The 21,935-nt window shown below is 37.7% G+C and overlaps 1 protein-coding gene across 3 annotated transcripts in view; it reads right to left on the bottom strand.

Annotated features, from left to right (window-relative positions):
• Positions 1 to 21,011, bottom strand: part of UBE2E3 (ubiquitin conjugating enzyme E2 E3) — an 88,874-nt gene extending 67,863 nt beyond the window's left edge. The window contains exons 1-3 of one of the 3 annotated variants that reach the window (XM_032356113.1): positions 20,902 to 21,011; positions 19,641 to 19,859; positions 17,793 to 17,843 (exon numbers count right to left, since the gene is read on the bottom strand). In XM_032356113.1, coding sequence (XP_032212004.1) covers positions 17,793 to 17,843; positions 19,641 to 19,834 — 245 coding nt within the window. In that variant the 5' untranslated portion in view covers positions 19,835 to 19,859; positions 20,902 to 21,011. Of the gene's footprint in view, positions 1 to 17,792; positions 17,844 to 19,640; positions 19,860 to 20,305; positions 20,467 to 20,494; positions 20,734 to 20,901 lie in introns of those variants that run through there. The other 2 variants (XM_032356115.1, XM_032356114.1) reach the window with 2 other exon arrangements.
• Between the last annotated feature and the right edge of the window lie 924 nt (positions 21,012 to 21,935).

The raw sequence follows: 21,935 nt of genomic DNA, 5'->3' as shown, positions 1-21,935 counted from the left end.
AGAAAAAGGCAGGCAGAGAGGGGGAAGCAGGCTCCCTGCTGAGCAGAGAGCCCGATGCGGGTCTTGATCCCAGAACCCTGAGATCATGACCTGAGCCAAAAGCAGAGGCTTAACCTGCTGAGCCACCCAGGCGCCCTATTTCGTAAGTCTTTATACATAATGACTCTAATACCTTATTTTCAAAATCCTCCTTCATAAACATGCTGATTTATTTTTCCATATAACAACTGCTATTTAATATTATGTGTAACATACTCTAGGTATACAATTTAATACACTAAAAGACAGATGAAACAGGATTATTATCCACATTTATGAGAGAGAAATTAAATAACTTACTAAAAATCTCACAGTTACCTTGTGGAGTTGGGAACTTCTATTTGTCTAGTCAGTTGGAGTTCTTGGATATATTAAATATATTTGGATATATTAAAAAAGACATTTTGGGGATAGTGGGGAGGTTCTGTCCGTCTCTGCCTTCCAATATTTATAGTCTTTGTTCTCTGTTCTTTATACTATAGTCACAGTTATTATATAACCACAATGGGAGTATCCCTGGTTTTTCTCCCCACAAATGTAAAAGAACTGTTCACAGTATTTTCAACAAGCAGAATATTGGCTTTTTCAAAGAACAGTATATTTTATTATTCTAAGGGAAAATTCTACTTCAGTGATTAAATTGGAAGTCAGTTAAAATATACCAAATGACGCACAGTATTACAAGTGACTAGGCAAATGCAAATATGAACCACAAGGAGATGCCACTTCACATTGACTAGGATGCTTATAGTCAAAAGCCAGAAAATAGGTGTGATAAGGGTATAAAGAAATTGGACCCCTCATATATTTATTGGTGGGAAATTAAAATGCTACATACAGCATTGTACAAAGCGATCTGGCAGTTTCTCAAAAAGTTAAACAGAGAACTACCACATGACACAGCAATTCCACTCTTAGAAATATACCCCAAATAACCGAAAACAGGTATTCAAACAAATGCTTTTACGCAAATGTTCATAGCAGCACCATTCACAGTGGCCAAATGGTAGAAATGACCCACATGCCCATAAATGATGAATGGATTAAAATATACCAAATGCTTTTATTTTGTATTCTACATCTCAAAATGCTCTGTAATTTTCTTCTGTAGCCTATGGTAAGTAATGTATCACAGGACTAGAAACGGCCACTCTACACGATCTTCTAACAGACATTCTTTGATTGTAGGGTTAATAGTCTAATAAATGAATTCTACTTGTTTTTACAATTTTAATACTGCTGGTCTTCGGTGAGATTATACAATTGTCATGTTGGCAGTGCTGGGGTCATGCTTGGGGATTTAGATCATACTTGCCTCAAAAAATGTTTAAGGTAGTTTTTCATTTCTGGAATAAAAGATAAGAAAACATCTATGCTCTAGAATAACAGATAAGAAAATATCTATCGCTTAGAAGTTTAACACATCCATAAATTCACAGAGAAAACTATTTAGCAGAAGTATAAAATTTTTAAGGTTATTCTACAAATAATTTAATGTTTTTGACTGAATCATCTTTTGTTAATTACCTGAAGAGACTACTGTTGACAGTGTTTTATTTTGTTTTTTTTTTAAGTAGAAACACATGAATGAGATTTAGAGATGTCTCTGGCATAATTAGCTCAGCCATCTTCCTCCAAAGTTGCATCTTACTAAATTCTGATTTACTTCTATTTTCAGCTGTTTGCACTAAAATTTCATGTCCTCAATTAAGTCATTAGTTACACACACAAAGCCTTTAGGTTTAGTAGACTCATCCCACACACACTTTTACTAATACTTTTGTATTATGACACTCAAAGTATAGGTGACACTTAAAATATCTAGCCATTATAATCAAGTAAAAAAACATGAGCTTAACTGTTCTTCTCTACTGAAAATAAATGGCATTTTATTATCTCCTCTGCCCATTCCCCACTAGCTTTATCCCAACTAAGACCTTAAGTCTCAAGAGTCTAGTTCTCAAAAAATTATTAGAGGGCCACCAGTATCTGAATCCTAAGACATGCTTCTTAAAATGCACATTCTCAGGCCACTCTTACAGCTACTAAATCAGAATCTCTGCTCTGGATAATTGATTATGAGAATCTTAATTCACCAAGCCAAACCAGAACACTGCCCACATATAGCACCAGAGTAAGATGACTTAGCATACTGGCTGGGCAATTTCTGAAAGTGAAAAAAATGCTACTAATAATTATAAGCCGGGATGTATGGTCAAAGAAGGGTTTCTATAGCATGCTCCATACTCTGAGAATTTGGCTAGTTTCAGAACCACTTTCAACTAACAAGTTTACTGAAATTATTCTAAAATGTAATGCAAGAACATTATACTAAGAGATGAAAATATAAAGAAACAAGAGACCCATACCCAATTCTGGTACCCAGTCTAGCTGGGAAGAAAGGGCAAATGACAAGAGGTAGTAAGTAGCAAAGAATAAATAATACATAAGCCTCTCAAAAAGGAGATGTGCAGGAAAGGCTTCACAATACGCAAGATTTGAAATGGGCCTTAAAAGATCACTACTGATTGGATGAAAGCCAGTCTGGGCAATGAGGGGAGGTAAACACAGATGCAGAGCCTAGAAAATCCATGTTTTGCCCAGAAGGTGGGATAAAGACCCATTTTCATTGGAGCACAGGACTTTTGTATACATTAACAGGAAAAAAAAGTCAGGAGCCAAATGAACAAAAGTTTGATCACTGAGATTGCTAAGATTTTTTTTATTTATTTGAGAGAAAGAGAGAGTAAATGAGCACACAAACACGTAAGAAGGGGGAGGGAAGGGCCTGAGAGAGGAAAGAGAGAATCTGAAGCAAACTCCCTACTGAGCATGGAACCGCATGGCTGCGGGTTCAATGTGAGGACCCTGAAAATCATGACCTAAGCCAAAACCAGAAGTCCAATGCTTAATCTACTGAGCAAGCCACTCAGGTGCCCTGTAACCACTGAGACTTCTGAGGAAATTCTGTAATCAAAGGCTCCTCCGACACAGTGTGACATGAGTGCCCAGAGGAGATAAGAAATAAAAGATACATATGTGGGGCCACTGGGTGGCTCAGTCAGTTAAGCATCTGCCTTAAGCGCAGGTCATCCTGGGACCAAGTCCCAGGTAGAGCTCCCTGCTCAGTGGGGAAGCTGCTTCTCCCTTTGCCCCTCCTCTCCATCTGTGTGCTCTCTCTTTCAAATAAAACTTAAAAAAAAAAAAAAAAAAATATATATATATATATATATATACACACAGGTGAAGAAAGAACAGTATCACATGTAGGAAGAAATACTAAAGAAGAGTAATTCGAAGAAAAAAAATTTCATGAAAAACAGAAAAGAAGTTGAAAAGTAAAGAGACATTAACAAGGTGAGCACTTAAAACAAAACAAAAAAAGAAGTTACAAGTAAGTTGTATGAAGAAAACACTGACAGCTAAGATTGCCAAATGACATTTCCTAAATAAAATGGAAGACAAAAAGCCAGATTACAAAAAGATGAAAAAAATACATACAAGACAGAAAAGTAGAGACGTAACTACATACATGGCTCAATAAAGATAAATGAGACGCCAGAGAGGAGATAATGAGAGAAAAGAGGACAGAATTAAATGGGCTTTTAAATAATCTCTGAAAAACAGGAGAGGTTAACATAGATTAGAAATAAAAGAAAGCAGAACAATGCAGTTTGAGGCAATGGGCCAGCATAAAAATCCCATGAGGTATACAGCTTTTTCACTAAATAAAATACCATTCACTAAATAATAAAAAGACCAAAAGAATATTCAAAGATACATATCTGCAAGAGAGTGTGTATATACGTATGTTAAGCTCATGCATAAAGTTCAAGATTAATATGATAGTTCAGAATCTGGCGGAGCTGTAAAAAGTAAAATGCTAGAAGAAGAAAATATCTATTTTTTTTGTATGGAGGATAATTACATAGGCAGTAAATTCACACACATTTGATCATGACAGATTCTACATTAGAAATTTACTAAAAATTGTTATACATTATTTGAAGCAAAGCTACACAATTTTATTACAATGTTATGATTAGCTATCATTACAATGTGGAATCTAGACCAGTAATTTGTAACTGGAAGTGATTAGCCCCTTTTCCCTCCTTAAGACATTTAGAAATGGGAGAAGGTAGTTTCTGGTGCCCATTATACTGGGACAGGCACTATTAGCATTTGGGCAGCACAATCCAAGGATGCTCAAGGTCTTCCAAGGAAAAGCACAATCCAGCCCAAAATACGAAGGGGAGCCCTAATGAGAAACACTGTAAGTAGAGAGTAAGCCTGCTTATCTTGTATATTTACATTACAACAGGGTTGATTTTTAAATTCATTTCCTGTGATAAATTAATTTGATTCTGATAAAGGTCTTTATATTCCACCTTGATCTATTTTAATTCAGAACTTAAAAACAGATCTGTAGTTCCAATAAAGATATTTCAGTCATCCTAATGCTAAGACTTACTAATTATCCCTTGACAAATGATCAAGAGGTGGCTAGGAGAATATCACATATTTAAAACAATAGCTTAGGTATTCAGTTTTTTAAATAATATCTAAGGCAATGGTTAAGTTGAATGTATGTATTTGCCTTTGCATTATTTTTTACCATGAAGTATGTCCAGGCAATTTTTATACATCTAAAGTTCCCTAAGGTAACGCAATTTAAGCTGAAGTTTATTTAAAATTAATAAGGTCTATAAGGATTATAAGGCAATATACAGAAGTACTGCAACAGACTGAAACACAACAGATTTGAGTTCACAATGATTCTAAAAAGGATACTAGGAAACTATTATTTTGAAAAAGCACTAAAAATAAAATTGGTAAATAAGAAAAAAAATTAAACACTTAACTCAGCCTTCACTAGGTAACTCACCCAACTGGGTAAACAAATGCAAGATGCGGTTAAGATTCTCTTTAGAGAACTATTCCAATGGTTGCTAATAGCACAAAAAGAAAATCAGATCTTACAAGTCTCCTGATAGAAAAAGCACACAACCTATGAGGGAGTTATGTCAAAAAAAAAAAAAAAGAAAGAAAATCAAACCTGAATCTGATCAAACCTCTTGACCTAACTCCCAAATTTAAAGGAAATACTAAACACAAATAAAAATATTAAAACTACACCATAGGAATGCAATATCCAGACTCTCAGAAACACCACCCAGTTCTTTCATTAAATTGCAAAAATGGGGGGGCAGGGGGAAAGAGAATTTACAGATTAGAAGAAATATAAAAGACATACCAACCAATATCTGTGTCTACTTTATTTGGATACTGATCCGGGTAAGTTTTGAGGGGGCACCTGTCTAGGACATCCACGAGACATTTGTAAATTTGAACAATTAAAGAACTTAGATTTTAAAAATGTAGGTGTGTTAATGACACTAAGTTAAGTTAAAAGAGTTAAAAGAGTCTAAGTTAAAGAGTCCATATTTTTTGAAAATACACAGCCAAATATCTGCTCTTTAAAAACGTAAATAAAAAAAAAAAAACGTAAATGAAGGGGCATCTGGGTGGCCCAGTGGGTTCAAGCCTCTGTCTTTGGCTCAGGTCATGATCCCAGGGTCCTGGGAACAAGCCCCACATCGGGCTCTCTGCTCGGCGGGGAGCCTGCTTCCCTCTCTCTCTTTCTGCCTGCCTCTCTGCCTACTTGTGATCTCTGTCAAATACATAAATAAAATCTTTTAAAAAAAATTAAAAATAAAAACATAGATGAAATGATATCGGAGATTTGCTGATCCAGTGTAATATGGGAGGGTAAAACCAAAGAACTTACAGATGAAACAAAACTAGTCAACGGTTGGTAACTACTGAAACTAGATAAAGGCTACATGAGGATTCGTCGTAATAGTCTATTTACTTTCATAGATGTTCAAATCGTCCATAATAAAAAGTTAATTTAAAAAAAAACTAAGAAACCTCAGCAGGAGGGGAAAGCAATCATTTGCAACATGTTTATTTTAGGGTTTTAAAAAAGAACAAAATGAATGCTTGGCATAGTCCTCTAATGGATATGAGGATATTAAGCATCTGGGAAGATAAAACAGAAATGTCTTTTAAAATTTTAAACAGACAATGGTGTAAATAAAATAAAGAAAATCTAAAGGTATACTAGTTAAAACTGCCATTGAATTCCACATGGAACACATGCATCTAAGTTTGTGTTCAAACCCATCAAATGCCAGCCTTTTCCTCATTGGGATAGCAGGTAAATTTAGCAGAAGCATATATATCACAAATCCAACAAATATTACCAATACCCTTAGAAGAAAGTGTGAAACAAAAATAAAACCATAAAGCCAAGGCCTTATGGTGCCCTCTATATTTTGTTGTTGCTACTGTTTAAATTGAGAAGACTACAGAAAGCAATAGGAAGCCATAAAAAATATGTAGCCACAATCTTCTGAGATCGATTCTCTTGAGGGACCCTGAATAAATGGATTCTTGACCTACTAAAATTTAATGTGAAAAAATGATCCATTTGTAAAGGACCTATAAGATTGTAAATGGCAAAACGAACTACAAATAACCACCCTCAGAAAGGGAATGAATGTTGTTTATAAAAAGTAAGAGGCATGGATATAAAGGGAGGATCATCATGATGATTTAGAAGTAAAGGAAAATAAAATAAAAAGGTAACAAAATTCATGTTTCCCTAGGCCTTTCATTCAGACCAAAACATGTGGAGCTATACTCCCAAAAGCAATTTCAGACAAGAGATGTCTTTATTTTTCCCCAGACAAGCTAGAAGTTAAACAGAATGACAAAGTGTATTTGCTCTGGGACAGTGAAGTAGCAAAAAACTTTGGAAGGGCATAACTGGTCCAAATCCTTCCAAACCAGGCAGACTAAACCACAGACAATGAATGACGATGGAAATACCGCAATTCCTTTCAGTTTTGTTTGCTGCAAATAACCAATAAATTAAAATAATTATAACATATACTCAGGACGAAGAAGGGACTAAAACATTTTTTAAATGTAATGATCCTAGAAATTTGGCCCTACTACTGTTACTCTTGACCTGGTTAATCACTTCCGACTGACCATCACATCTAAAACAGGTGTTATTAATAAGCTTATGCTGTTTAGCTACACACCCTTATAAAACCAATGAAATGTCAACAACAGAAAAATGTCAAAGCTTTAGAATCCAACTTTAAGACCGCCTTTAGAAAAAATGCAAGGCACAGACTGATTCATAAAACTCAGTTTCATTAATATAAAACAAACCATATAAACCTAGCAGGTCACTCTGAGAACATTAGTAGGTCTGTTTTGCCAAGTGGACCAGCTCCTTTTCCAAAGAGACTCATAAGAAGAAAGCAAATCCCCATACTACTGTCTGGGAATAATTTCTGTACAAATTCACAAATTTAGGAAAAACAGTGATTAAATGAACTATGAAACTATAAAAAACAAGACAAAATTAAGAGGACTCTAACATGAAGCCAAATTTGTTAAAAAGTAGATCTAGTGCCAGTATCAAAAAACAGTTAGTGCATACGGTGTTGTGAAATCAGCATTCAAATTCTCCTAAAATCCTATGTGATTGGGACTTTTCTCCATAAAGCCAGGAATTCTTATCTGCAGAGTGACTTTTTCCAACTTCAAAGCAATTCATAAACATGGACTGCTTCACAATACTCCAGAGAAAAAAGCAGAGGTAGATTTAAAGATATTCCTTTGCCCACAGGAAAGTCATACACAAAGAACTACAAGGCAAAGAACAAAGATTTGCCTTTTCCGTTATGACTATACTCAGTCTCTGACCTTCTTTCTTACAGGAGAAGAGAATAAGGCAAGAGAGCTGACAACTGGGGAATGCTCCCTGGGGGGGGGGGGGGGGGGGGAGCTTAAATTATTTTAAAAAATGCTTAAATGATTAAAAAAAAAAAAAAAGGTAAGAAAGCCTAGCACCCCCAAGCCAAAGAAGGAAACACTTTTCTTCAACTCACCATCTGGACCTTACATACCAGGTCCTAAAACCCTACAACAAGCAGTATTTTTGGATCCTTCAAGGAACTATAAACAAACAAAGGGGAGATATACTTAAACTAAGCATGCACCTACAGACCCATAATCAACTCTGAATGTTTTTGCCAGATCTCTTAAGCAGTTCTGTACAAAAGCAGAAGTCCTTACTTTTATGTCAAAAAGTAAACTTAGATTTTTGCCCTGCATCTGTTATGTATATGCACTACATACGTGACATTTGGCAATCTTCTCAACTACTCTAAGATTCAGGTTTGAAATCTTAACAAGAATGATTTTTTAGAGGGTTCTTCTAGGAATGAAACAAGTTAGTGTGTTAACATGTACTATACTATGGAATCCAGTCCAGTGTCAGGCTGGATGCTCAATTATTATTTCCTCTTTTGAAGTAAGAGTGAAAGTCATCTATTAATGGAAGTATATATCCTTTGTGGCAGAAAAACTGATTTCTCACTGAATATCCATATGGTCCCCCACATTTTCCAGCCACCTTGCGGTTAGCTGAGGCCAGGAGATTAACTCAGGTCTACTTCCAGACCAAAGCTCTTAAAAGCTGGCACGTGACCCTTTACCTCTCTTGCTTAGACACATGCTTCAAATGGCAGAGCTACAAGATGCAAGAAGTACAATCTGAGTCCACAAGTGGAAGAGCTACCCAGGAGAGCTCCTGGACCTACAGCAGACTTCATCATACAAGCAAGAGAAATAAACCTTTGTATGTTTATGCTTATGAGACTTCTAGGTTGGTTTGTTAGCACAGCAAAATTTAATGTATCCTTTTATTGACCAATTGTACTCAAATGCTGCAGGACAAAATGCATACATAAAAATGGCAAGTCCTATGTTTAAGTATTAAAGGATGTCTTGCTTTTGGTATAATTCTTTATAGAAAAAAATGGAATGATTAAAAGACAATATTTAGTAACCAAGGAAAAGTAATCCAATATACACAACTTAAAAAGAAACTGATACTTACAGTTTCACCTTAAGAGGAAAGAATTCTAAAATCAAGAGTCTAAAATTTTTTTCTAATTAAACATATGAGTCATATAACAACAGCAACAAAAGCAATTATCCAAAAATAAAAAGTAAGAAATTGAAAACTGCTATTAGGAAACAGGTAAAAGAAAGGAAAGCAGACCAACTTCAAAACACTCTTTCGTGTAAGTGGCTGCAGTCAACTGATCCACAATTCTGGAATCCCAAAAGCTCTAAAAACCAAAGGTTTTTAAAATAAGTCTGGAGAAAAATAATCTGGCAGAAACACCAAACATGAACTAACCTGAAACTACCTGTATTCTCTGTTTATCCACTTAATATAAATATTCATACATTTTTGGTGTAGATATATTATGTGTTTGAAGATCCCACTGGAGTTGTGACATAAGGTACAGCAAACATATCACATTCCCTTTCTAAAATCTAAAATTTTCTGTACTCTGAAACACAACTGGCCCCAAGGGTTGGAAATAAAAGATTGTGGACTTAGAACAATAACAGAAGTGAATAATCTCTGTACTGTCTTAATGATGAAACTAAAAACCAAATCAAGAGCATGGCTTTCTAACCTGTTTAAAATTCAATGTAAAGCTGAATTTTAATGATTTTTCCTATGGTATTTCTCCTTGATGCACCACACTTCAATATTTCTGGTAGAACACAGATACAACTGCCTAAAGCTAGATCATGCAGAGGTATAATTAAATGGTAGAAGACAGAAAAGAAATGAAAATACTGCCGAAAGCATTTCTGGCTTCAATAGACCATAATTTAACAAGTATTCAAGGTAGCCATTCCTGTGGTTTCACATAAAAAACAATATACACACATGTCAAAAAATATACAATAAATGTAAACCATAGTATGGGAGAAGAGGAAGGTGTATGAGAATGTACTAAGCAGTCATCACTAAACACAGGAAAATGGGGGGCACCTGGGTGGCTCAGTGGGTTAAGGCCTCTGCCTTCAGCTCAGGTCATGTGTCGCAGGGTCCTGGGATCAACCCCGCATTGGGCTCTCTGCTCAGTGGGAAGCCTGCTTCCCACTCCCCACCCCCTGCCTGCTTCTCTACCTGTTTCTCTGTCAGATAAATGAATAAAATCTAAAAAAAAAAAAAAAAAAAAAAAAAAAAAAGACAGGAAAATGGTAAAAAGAAATCTATGCAACAATTCAGGTGGCAAGGTATCAAAGTAACTACAGCAGGATTTCTCAACTAGGGACATTTTAGCCCAGATGATTCTTCATTGTAGAGGGGTTGTCCTACACACTGAAGGGCATGATCCTTGACCTCTACTCGCTAAGTATCAGTGGCAACTCCTCTTCCCCCAGCTGAGAAAGCAAAAAAAAAAAAAAAAAAAAAAAGTCTCCAGGCATTGACAACTGTTCCTCAGACCTTTTTTTTTTTTTTTTGAGGGGGGTGGAGCTCGTAGGGAGGAGTATGGAGGCAAAAATCACCCCCAGTTGAGAACTACTGATCTAGAGGCAAAAGAAAGAATAAGTTTAAAGAGACCTTCTTCTAGATTCTAATAAAATGTCAAATATACTTCCCTGTCAAAAGCAGTATAGGAAGAAAAAAATCATTTCTATTTCTCTCAATCTACAAGTGGTTTTATCACGTTTTTTATCTCTATTTTGTAGGGAAGATGAAAATGGCAAATCAAGCTCTCCATTCTCAATCCAAATGCCCCTGCACTCAAAGCAAGAAAAATTTGCTGATTTTCTTGTAACTAAACATGTTAGAGCAACTCTTTTCAAGGAGGGAATAAGGTACCAATTGTTTAACTATAAAAAGTGACAAAACAATTGGTAGTAAATGCATAGACGGTTTTCACCTACGTTCTAACTATATTATATGCTTTGAACATAATAGGTCCCTAATAAAAACGTGACCTTTTGGGGTTAAAATATTGTTTTCAATCAAGTCATTCTTTTGGAAAAAATTTTTGGTCACAACAGCACTGGGTCCTCCTGCTATGCTGGCACATATGAGCCAAATAATTAAGCTTACTGTAATTATCAATTTCCTTTTATAATAGAAACAGGAGCTAAATGCTTCAAATAATTATACTACTAAAAATCATAACTATGAAAAAAAAGAAAAGAATATATGGGATTTTTTAAACGATTTTATTTATTTATTTGAGAGACAGATCACAGAAAGGGAGAAGCAGACTCCCTGATGAGCAGGAATCCTGAAGCAAGACTCCATCCCAGGACCCTGGGATCACGACCTGAGCTGAAGGCAACCACTCAACTGACTGAGCCACCCAGGTGCACCTATATGGAATTTTAAGGAGACCTTCTCCAGTCCAAAGTGAGTCTTGCCTGGACTTTCTATTCCTGTCAATTTGACAGACTTCAATTTATCTACTAATATAACAAATCTTCCAATGCAAAACAATCTAAAAGCAAGAGTTACAAAAATGTGGAAGACCATCCTCCTTTCAAAGGAATGCTTTACTATTGCAGGAGGTAGACAAGCAAGTAAATAATTATAGTATACAGCATCAACATAAGGTATTACATATTTCATGTGTAGAAGCTCATATTAGCTTAATGAAACATAAAACATCATTTAAAATTATCAGTAATGCCCAAGTCTCCAAAAAAAAAATTCTCATGATTTTTCAGAGTCTGTGCAGATGCCAATATTTAATTAATAAAATAATAAGAGCTATCCATCAGTGGATGACCACAGAGGGGTGGTACGGAAAACATCTTCAGTCAGAGTAGTTCCATATTTATCTGTTTAAGGAAACGAGCTATCGGGGTGCCTGGGTGGTTCAGTGGGTTAAGCCTCTGCCTCAGGCTCAGGTCATGATCTCAGGGTCCTGGGATCAAGGCCCCCATCGGGCTCTCTGCTCAGCAGGAAGCCTGCTTCCCCCCTCCCCCCCCCCCGCCCCGCCTGCCTGCCTTTCTGCCGACTTCTGATCTCTGTCTGTCAAATAAATAAATAAAATCTTTAAAAAAAAAAAAAGAGCTTCCAATTAAGATTTAATTTTTATTAAAAAGTTCTAAAATTTTTTTAAGATTTCAAAATATAAGAATTAGATGACTAAAGAGATACAGTTTCATTTTACAAAAGAGGTATCTTCCTTCACATAGCATACACTGCCTAATATCAACAATAACAACAATCAGAAAAAAATGTGAAAGACTTTAAAAATCAAGCACTGTAGGGACAAGGGGGTTGCTCAATCAGTTAAGCATACAGATTCTTGATTTCATCTCCAGTCATGATCTAAGCGTTTTGAGTTTGAGCCCCAAGCTGGGCTCTGCTCTGGGTATGGAGCCTACTTATTAAGATTCTCTCTCTCTCTCCCTCTCCTCCCCCCAAAATAAAGTAAAATAAAATTAAAATAAAAGGATGTATAAGCAACTAAGTTATGTAGATACCACACGTTATTTTGATTATTACAAAAAGCTTCCAAAAATTAAAGACAAGGAAAAAATTGCTCTGTTTAGGTAACTGGCAAACTTTATCAATTCAGAATCTTAATTTTACAAATATTTATATAATCTCACTCTCAGTAAAACTGCAAATTTTTATAACAGAGTATTTAAAAGGGAAAACATAACTGTCACCCTTATTTTAAAATTTTTCATTACAATTTACTTCAGAGAGAGTCAGAGCATTCCCTATCGAATTAAGTATCATTAACTCTATGTATATTCCTTTAAAAGGGATATACTAGTTTTTCATCTTTGCCCAATGTCCTTATATTTTCTTTTTTACTGAAGTTGCAAGGAATATAAATATTCCAAGGTATATATATGAAATATATATATATACATATACACACACACACACACACAACCAAAATTTTGTTTGATGTGTTCTCAAATAGACACTAAACTGCTTAAAGTAAAATTACTCCTATAGTATGATGCTGACCCACTAGAGAAAATGCTAGCAAGAGTAAGGGCATGTGTTTAAACTGCCTCTCTCCCTTTAACTATGCTGTGGTCACTTTACTGATCTAATTTACACCATTACTAAACTTTAAAACATACTAACTCATTTAATCCTAACAATAAACCTATTATGGGGGATTATTTTAATTTCCATTTTACATTTAGGAAAACTGAAAGACAGAAATATATCCTAACTGATCTAAAATAATATAATAGGAGGCAGACCAGGGATTTGAACCCAGACCAATGTTTTAAAACCTTAACATACATACAATTCACTTGGGAATCTTGCTGCAATTCAGTTTCTGACTCATTATTTCTGCAGCAGAGGCAAGATTCTACATTTCTAACAATCTTAGCTGTGATGTAGACACTGCTGATCTGAAGAGCACCCTATGAGCAGCAAAGTTCTAGTCTACCCTAGAAAATGGTGGCAAGCAGCGGTAACCCACACAAGGGAGAGTTTATCCACAGTTAGACAATGAGAGGTTTATGAGGAAACAAGAGTTGCCAGCTTCTGGTTTAGAACTTAATTGTTTCTTGTATTAATTTTATTTTTAAAAGAAGGATGTTAGCAAAATTTACAAGTATTATAGTATCTTTCAGCTCTACAAGCACACACATTATTAATACTGTTAATAACCTGATACTACTACATCTCCCTCCAAGGAGAAGGCCTTTCCCACATCCAAAAACTATGTACAAATGCTCCTGAATATCTAACTTTAACACAGATTCTTTAATCTCAATATATTGAAGAATAGTATAAGAAGTATAAATTTGTGCCTTTTCATATATGGAAAGAATTAAAGGTAGAGTTAAAAATCCAACAATTTCCTAAACATTTGCCACTTGAATAAGTGGTTACTGTGAGAGGACAAGGGCACCCTCCAGGAAACAGTGGGAATGTAAATGTCTTAATAGAATACTACTCAACAATTCTAGTCAATCACTTTCTCCAAAAACATATAGGGAAATGTCCATAACACAACTTTCCTTCATTCTCACTGATGTATGAAATATTTATACCATAATTTAGAATACAATATGTAAACAATATAAATTAAAGCCACTACATAAATATTAAATTCCTATGCTGAGAATGCTCTGGCCTTGGGGTGCCTGGGTGACTCAGCGCGTTAAAGCCTCTGGTTCAGCTCAGGTGATGATCCCAGGGTCCAGGGATCGAGCCCCAGGTCAGGCTCTCTGCTCCGCAGGGAACCTGCTCCGCGCCACCCCCTACCCGCCTCTCTGCCTATTTGTGATCTCTGTCTTTCAAACAGACAAATAAAATCTTTAAAAAAAAAAAGTCATAAAAAAATAGAATGCTCTGGGCACCTGGGTGGCTCAGTGGGTTAAGCCGCTGCCTTCGGCTCAGGTCATGATCTCAGGGTCCTGGGATCGAGTCCCGCATCGGGCTCTCTGCTCAGCAGGGAGCCTGCTTCCTCCTCTCTCTCTCTGCCTGCCTCTATGCCTACTTGTGATCGCTCTCTGTCAAATAAATAAATAAAATCTTTAAAAAAAAAAAAAATAGAATGCTCTGGCTTAATAAGGAACTCTAAGACCTAAAAACTGAAATGCCATCAAATCATTGGAAATAACATTTTATCAAATTTTATACTATCGGGAAAAGAAGTATCATTACTATCAAAATATATTCAAACCTGTTTAAGCCACACACTTAATTCAAAGTTAAGTCTATCCTAAGATCATTCATGGTGTATACATATTAGATGCAGCTATATAATAATAAGGAAATACATAAGAAGAAGGGTATTTTATTAATAAAACACAGGAAGGGAGTGAAGGATCCAAGAGAATTCTTAATCTCATCTGAGTAATTTTGGTTTTGCTGAGTTTTGTTGTATTTCAATCAACTTTTCCCTGAATGTACACAGATATACTCTACATTTCTTCCCTAAGGAAGAATTAAATCTGTCACATACTTTGATGAGCTTGTAAAAATTATTTTCAAAACCATAATGGAATTCTGATTAATTGGCTACATATGGAAGTCAGACATCAAAGTCAAAAAAGTATTAGATTTCACAGGTTTAAACAATATGAATTCACACATTTTAGAATTTATTAATACAGACTCCCATCTTAAATTATAACATAAATTAATAAATTTAAACTGTACAATCACTGTAAAGCTAAAATTCTCACCCATGCACCTGTGAATTACAATACCATAATCTATCACATATCTGATATGAAGGTAAGATTACAACACAAATTCAGATTTAGCTCAAAATCCTAAAATGCTTCCACTAAACAATATTCCAAATTCCTGTCAAGGACAAGAACTAGATCATCTCCCACCCAAAAAAGTTTGACACTTAGAATAAAAGACACAAAAATACCTGGCTATTTTACACATCAAACATATGAAAACAACCATCCCCAAACTAGTAAGACACTTCTCCCAGTTCCCTATTAAAACTCATAATTTTCTGTTTATGTTTTCTTTAGTCACACAGCCACAATGAAATTTAAATATTAAAAGAACTAGAGAACTGAAATATGTAATTGTTTTGTTTTTTAAGATTTTCTTTATTTACTTGACAGAGACCACAAGAAGGCAGAGAGGCGGGGGCGGGGGGGGGGGGCGTAGACAGACTCCCCACCAAGCAGAGAGCCCAACGAGGGACTACATCCCGGAACCCTGAGATCACGACCTGAGCCCAAGGCAGAGGCTTAACCCACTGAGCCACCCAGGTGCCCCTGAAATATGTAATTTGAAAAAGTTTGCCATCATCCCAAACTGTGACCAGGGAAAGCACAGATGATCCAGTCCATGTTATTGTTCCCAAGCCCACAGGTTTGCTATTGCACTGATCACTAAACTTGAAGCATCACTTCATGGACTGAAATGAATATGGCATACAAACAGAAAAACAAACAAATTAAACTTTCTGCCTCCTAGAAACATTCGACTTCATCTACAGGATGAATCCTCAGTGACCTTGTGGAACCACTCCTGGGTTAAACACGTAAAGCATACTTCTTCAGCAACTGCAACACTACACTACAGCTCCAAGGGCATTCAACACATTGTCTATTAGGCTCTCTAGATTTATGCTCTAGATTTATGTACACTAGTTTTTGCCATTTGCAAAAAATCAACAGCAACCTTTAAAAATGATTGACCTTACATGCAATTTTGAAACATTAAAGAGTATTGAATTGACAGATCTTTATATCTTTTATAAAGGGAAATAGAATACACTCTGCAAGTTAAGTGATTCTTCCAAAGAGCAAATTTAACTTGACCTCACTAAATGGCTACAGATTTGACACACCAATGAGAAGGCTGGAAGGAATATTTTGATTTATTTATTCTCTGAAGCAGCACTGTTCAAAAGAAATGTAATACAAGTCACACACATAATTTTAAATTTTCTAGTAACTACATTAAAATGTTAAAAAAAAATAAAATTTTAAAACATTGTATATAAAAACATATCCAACATATTATCATTTAAACATGTAATACATACTTTTAAAAATCAATAAGGGGTTTTACATTTTTTTTTCATACTAAATTTTCAAAATTCAATGTGTATTTTACCTTTAGAGAACATCTCATTTTGGACAACTGAAGTGGTCAGTCAATAGCCACAAGTGGCTAGTCTCGGCATTACTGGACAGCACAGTTCTTAATCCTTTGAAATCTGACATACCACTACCTGTTTAAAATTTTCATTCATGTTTGCCTTTTCAACAAATAGCTGATCATAAATATGAGCAAAACTGTTAATTCACTGAATAAATCAGGATCAGATCACCTTATCTAAGGATCTGGTTAATACACACAAGAAGCAACTGAATTAATCCCAATTATATCTCAAGTAGAATGCAGAGATACGTCTGATCATCACAAGTGAACATAACACAGAGCAAAAACACAGGTTATGACAAGAAAACATCTTCATATCAAACCTTAACACTGCCTTATTTCTAGCCAGCATTATCGCTCTTGAGCACATATCTGTATGTAAATTATCTACAAAACTATTTTTCTGAGTTTGATGAATTTTGGAAGCCATAAAGTCACTACTGAAAATAAAGCACTAAGTATGACAACTGAAAAAACGTTTACAAACAAAATTGTCAACCAGTTACTTTTAATGCACCTTACACCAACCAACAATTTTAAATTATTCTACATGAGTTTCATTGAAATGAACTGCTCCTACAAATTCCAATTCATTTACTCCTTTTCATAGACATATTTCAAGAACCAAAATTAATAAGAATTTTCCCAAGTAATTAAGACATTTGATTAAAATGTAAATAATTTCAACAATGCATTCTCTAGAAAACAACTAAAAGCATTAGCTTAGCACATAAAAATTTGTCCTTAAGGCACATTACTGAATATATCAAACAGAAACTATACTCTTGTTTACTGCATTTACATTTTGTAACACCACATTCAGCAATTTCTAAATTTGGAAGGTCAGTTCAGATTGCACACAAGCAGTAACTTTAAAGCTTAGAAAATTTTAGAAGTTTCTGCAATGTACTTCTGAGAAAACACTATACAGAAATGTTACAACAGAACAAAAATCAGCACCATTCACACTAATGTCAGTAAGAAGCACAAAATCAGTATATTCAAAAATCTAAAATGTATGATACATGATAAGGAGTATCTTCCCCCGAACTTGTTTAATTCACCTTAGACAATTTTTATTTAATCCACTTGCAAAGCTGAAGAGAAGCAAATGCAGCTTCTTCTGCAGCACACATATCCAAAGCCGATACATTAATCTTTTGATATTTTCCCACATTTTGTCATCAAAACAACAAAATTTGTTTCTTACCTGCAGTTAGGAGGAGGATCAAGAGTTATTTCAGCTAGCTCCTTCTGAATTCTGTTAGTGAAATGAGAACAGACAAAAAGGATTTGAGATAGTCTACAGAATAACCGGGGAATTACACTGCCCTCTACCACCATGCAGTTAAATGCAAGGCTGGCTTTGCCTTCAGTAATGCTAACATGGCTGCTTCCTCTTTGTTCTCAGAGGCATAACCCAAATCCCTTAACAGAAACTTTGCAGCTTTTTTCTCACTTGCTACTGTAAATAAGTATGACATTCACACCTGATCTGAAAAATAGTCCTCTATTAGTACTCAATAAAGGATATAAAATCTATTTTAAAACACTTTTTACCAAAGAAATTCTCTTTTCAAGCTTATATGCAAATGAGATAAAAAGGGAGGAGGGAAAGCAGTAGAATATTTGACAATGACTTCAAGTCACTTTTACAGAGGTAAGAATTAACAAGTTATTACATGAGTACGTTAACAGTTTTGACAATATTTTATGTCAAAAAAAGTTTAAAATTTACAAACATCTTTATCAGTGAAAAACTTCTAAAGGACTCTGACATTCTTATTTAACCAATTTTGTTTCCTTAATCTTAACTACAGCCCTAAAATTGAATAAATCTGGGAGGAAAGAAATAATAAGATAGACAGCCTATTTAAGGGGGAAAAAAGCAGTTCTCCGATTTTATTCAAATTTAAAATGCTTTCAAAACTTAAGACGTGTTTAACATGTTCCTCAGCAAGATTACAGCAAATTGAGGACGACTCTAAATTATTTAAAAGACTGCTGCTATTTAATAAAACATTCTCAAATTATTAATACTTGGTTATTGATAGAGGTGAAAGTTCATAGAAAAATAAGATTACTTATAAATCACTACAGAATGCAATATTTGAACAGTTTTTGTATTTTCTTTTTCCTTTAGTTGTGATCAATAAAAATCAACAAAATGTCAACATTGGCGAATGCTATAGACACATTTGATATATAATTAAATAGATTTCATGGATATTCCCCTACTACTACAGTGGAGACCCTTGACAGAATCTTTTTTTTTTTTTTTGCCATCAAAAATAATAGAAATCAACGGAAAACAAATGACCTTTCATATATACCCAACAAAATATGTTTCTTCTGCTGTTGAGTGTTAACATGTCAAGCATATCCACAAGTTTCAGAGTGAAGAGTCACAAATATAATGAAGTTTTCAATAGCCAAGTGCCATCCAAAATCATAAATGGCTACTTTTTTGTTTTATTTGCATTCACAAGAATACAAGCCATAACCATAAGTTAACTACAAAAAAGTAGTACCTGGGATGCATGACTTCAAGTCATGTTTATAAAACTGAAAGCAAATTTGGAGCACAATTTTAAACCTGCTTTCAAATATAGCCAAGGCCTTGAATTTACAATTTTTCTAGCAAACATAATCATTTCTAATCATTAAGTTTCATGGAGAAGCACTGCTGATCTCTAGAAGTGTCAATTTCAATGAAGAAGAGTATGACTCATAAAAAGGAACATCCTCAATGTACCAGCTAATTTGGGCTCACCAAATTTTCCTTGCCAACTCCTAAAACAATCTGTCAGAATGTTAGTCCAGGCTCTACTCAAGGACACTCTTACTGAAGTTACCAAAGTACAGAGTAAGTTCACTTAAAAGTACAATTCCAGGGAGGTGGCTTATATACCACCTAAAGAATGACAACTCATTCAAGTGCAAATAAAAGTGATCACGAAGTATTTCTGAACCAATGCCACTGCTCTGTAAAACCAACAAAAGTGTCCAACCATTTGGAAGACAACCTGATAATGTGCTTTATCCTTTGACACATTACCTTTTAGCACTAGTGGATAACTTAGCAGTGGTTTTGCTAGAGAGTTTGGTGTTTTTCTTCTGCTGGGTGGCAGAAGGTTTTCTTTCTTCCTGTTCTTCAGGCTCTGGAGCGGCTGGGTCTCGCTGGTCCGCATCTGAACTACCACTGCTGGTGCTGGGGCTCTCATCATCGGACCTTTGCCTATCACTGGACATCTTGGTGAAGTTATTTCTTGGAAAACTTTTAAAGAGAAAAGGAGGAGGGGGAGGGAGGAAATATTAAGTCTAAGAAATAAACCAATAGCATTTTCTTCTCTCGATATTCACCTGAAGTCGTATTTTAATGAAAAACACTTCAAAGTGTTCACACTTATCTCATCACACAGCAAGGTTACAGGAGAGGTGATGTGTCTCGCAACGCCAGCGTTCAAGGATTTACCGAACTCAAGTTAGAAAACCCACTCACATTTTTTTCCATCCCTTGGACAATCTATCAATTGTCTACTTTCTCAGAAGGCATGAAACAGATTTGCCAGGGAACTTAGGCAACGAGCATTAATAACATATGACACACTGTAAATAACAGATCTCGCTGAAAAATGTTAAAAAGTCACTAATAACGTCTAAATATTTACATACTGACATTGGTCAAAGCTACCAAATTCCCTTTCCGAGAGGAAAACATACCCTGTTAATCGCCCATATGCTTATTTAAGGTGGCGATTCCTCCTCTGTGCACGTAAGCCTTTAAATACAACACTTAGGAATTTAAAAATCAACTAACAAGCTGCTCTAGCCGTTTCCACGGCCAGCAGCGAAGATTCATCCGGCCAAGACCGAGCTGCCACCCTGGGAAAAGCAGAATCCAAACTGCACCTTCTGCAAAGCTCCCAATGCCATCAAGGTTCCTCGCTCAATTTTTACATCACGGACCGACATTTTGTCCAAAATAACGAAAAAAAAAAATCAGAGGCAAAACAAACAAACAAAGCCCCAAGAAGTGCAACAAATTTCCGCGCCCGCGGAGGCGAGCCGCGGCCGGCGGCGGCGGCCACGCAGCTCCGCGGCCCTTTGTGGGGAGGGCCGCGCGGGGGCCGCGGGCAGCGCTCGCCGCGCCGGGCGCCAAGTGATGCGAGCAGCCCGGCCGGCCCCGCCGCGGCTCGCGGACACCGGCGGCGCGGGCGCCCGGCGCGAACAAAGCTGCCCGCCCCCGCCCCCTCCCCCACCGCCGCCGCCGCCGCCCCGGCCGCCCCCCACGCGGCCCCCCGGCCCCGCCGCCTTACCTCGGCCGCCCGCCCGGCCCGCTCGCGCGCCGCTACGGTGTGGGGGAGGGAGAGAGAAAAAAACCCTTCCTTAAGGAAATGGAGGCAGCTGGGGGGGGGAAAGGGGGGGGAGGGAAAAAAAGAAGCCGAGGAGGCTCTGGCCGGGGAGTGTGGAACATTGAAAGTCGGAGGGGGTTGTGCAGTGCCGGGCTCCGGCCGGAGGGTGGCGCCGCCCAGCGCCTTCGGAAAAAAGGGGGGGTAGGAGCTCGGCTGGGCGAGGGCGCGAGCTCTCGGCGAGGCGGAGGGGACGCGGGAGACCCCCGCGCGCTGTGGCCTCCCGCCGCCGCCGCCCGGCTCGGCTCCTCCCGGCCGCGCAGTCAGCAAGTTCCGAGGCGAGCGCGGGGGGAGGGGCGGGCGCGGCGGCAGCGCGCGTGCTCGCTGCTTGCCTGGCGGAGGGGCGCGCGCCCCCGGCGCCCGGCGGGCGCGAGCTCTCCTTGCGCGCTCCCGCGCGCTCTCTCCGCGCCTCCCTTCACCCGGGGGGCGCACGCGTCCGCCCGCGCGCGGCCAGGACAAAGAGCGCGGCGGGGACCCAGCGGGCTGGCCCCTGCCGCCCTTGGCCGTGGAGCCCGTGCCGGAGAGGGCGGGGGCGCGGGCGCCGTCTCGTGGGGCCGCTGTGCCGCGGGGTGGCTTCCGGCCTGAGCCCGCCTCCGGAGCGAGGCTGCCCATTGGGCTACCCGCCCCGCAGGCTGTGGCCGGGGTTCTTTAGGGGCGAGATGGCCGAGGTCATCCCCAGGGCTGGCCACATCCTTTCTGTCTGCGCTGGGGACGGCGTGGACCCCGAGGCCCCTACGCCTGGGCAAGGACCGTGGACGCGTGGTCGGGAGTCCCCCAATGCCCTAGAAGGCTGGAAACTAATGGGTGTCGTGGACGAGGCCAGGCACGCCCGTGGAGGGAAGGTGCCTCTTGCCCCCTTGGAGCCAAAGGGCCAAGATTGGGTCTAGGGCACTGAAGGAGGAAAAAGGGATTTAGAGACGGAGGGGACCAATCTCTGCTTC

This window comes from Mustela erminea, chromosome 8, assembly GCF_009829155.1.
Source record: "Mustela erminea isolate mMusErm1 chromosome 8, mMusErm1.Pri, whole genome shotgun sequence".
In the NCBI taxonomy this organism is placed as follows: domain Eukaryota; kingdom Metazoa; phylum Chordata; class Mammalia; order Carnivora; family Mustelidae; genus Mustela; species Mustela erminea.
This window is presented reverse-complemented; position numbering and strand designations above follow the sequence as displayed.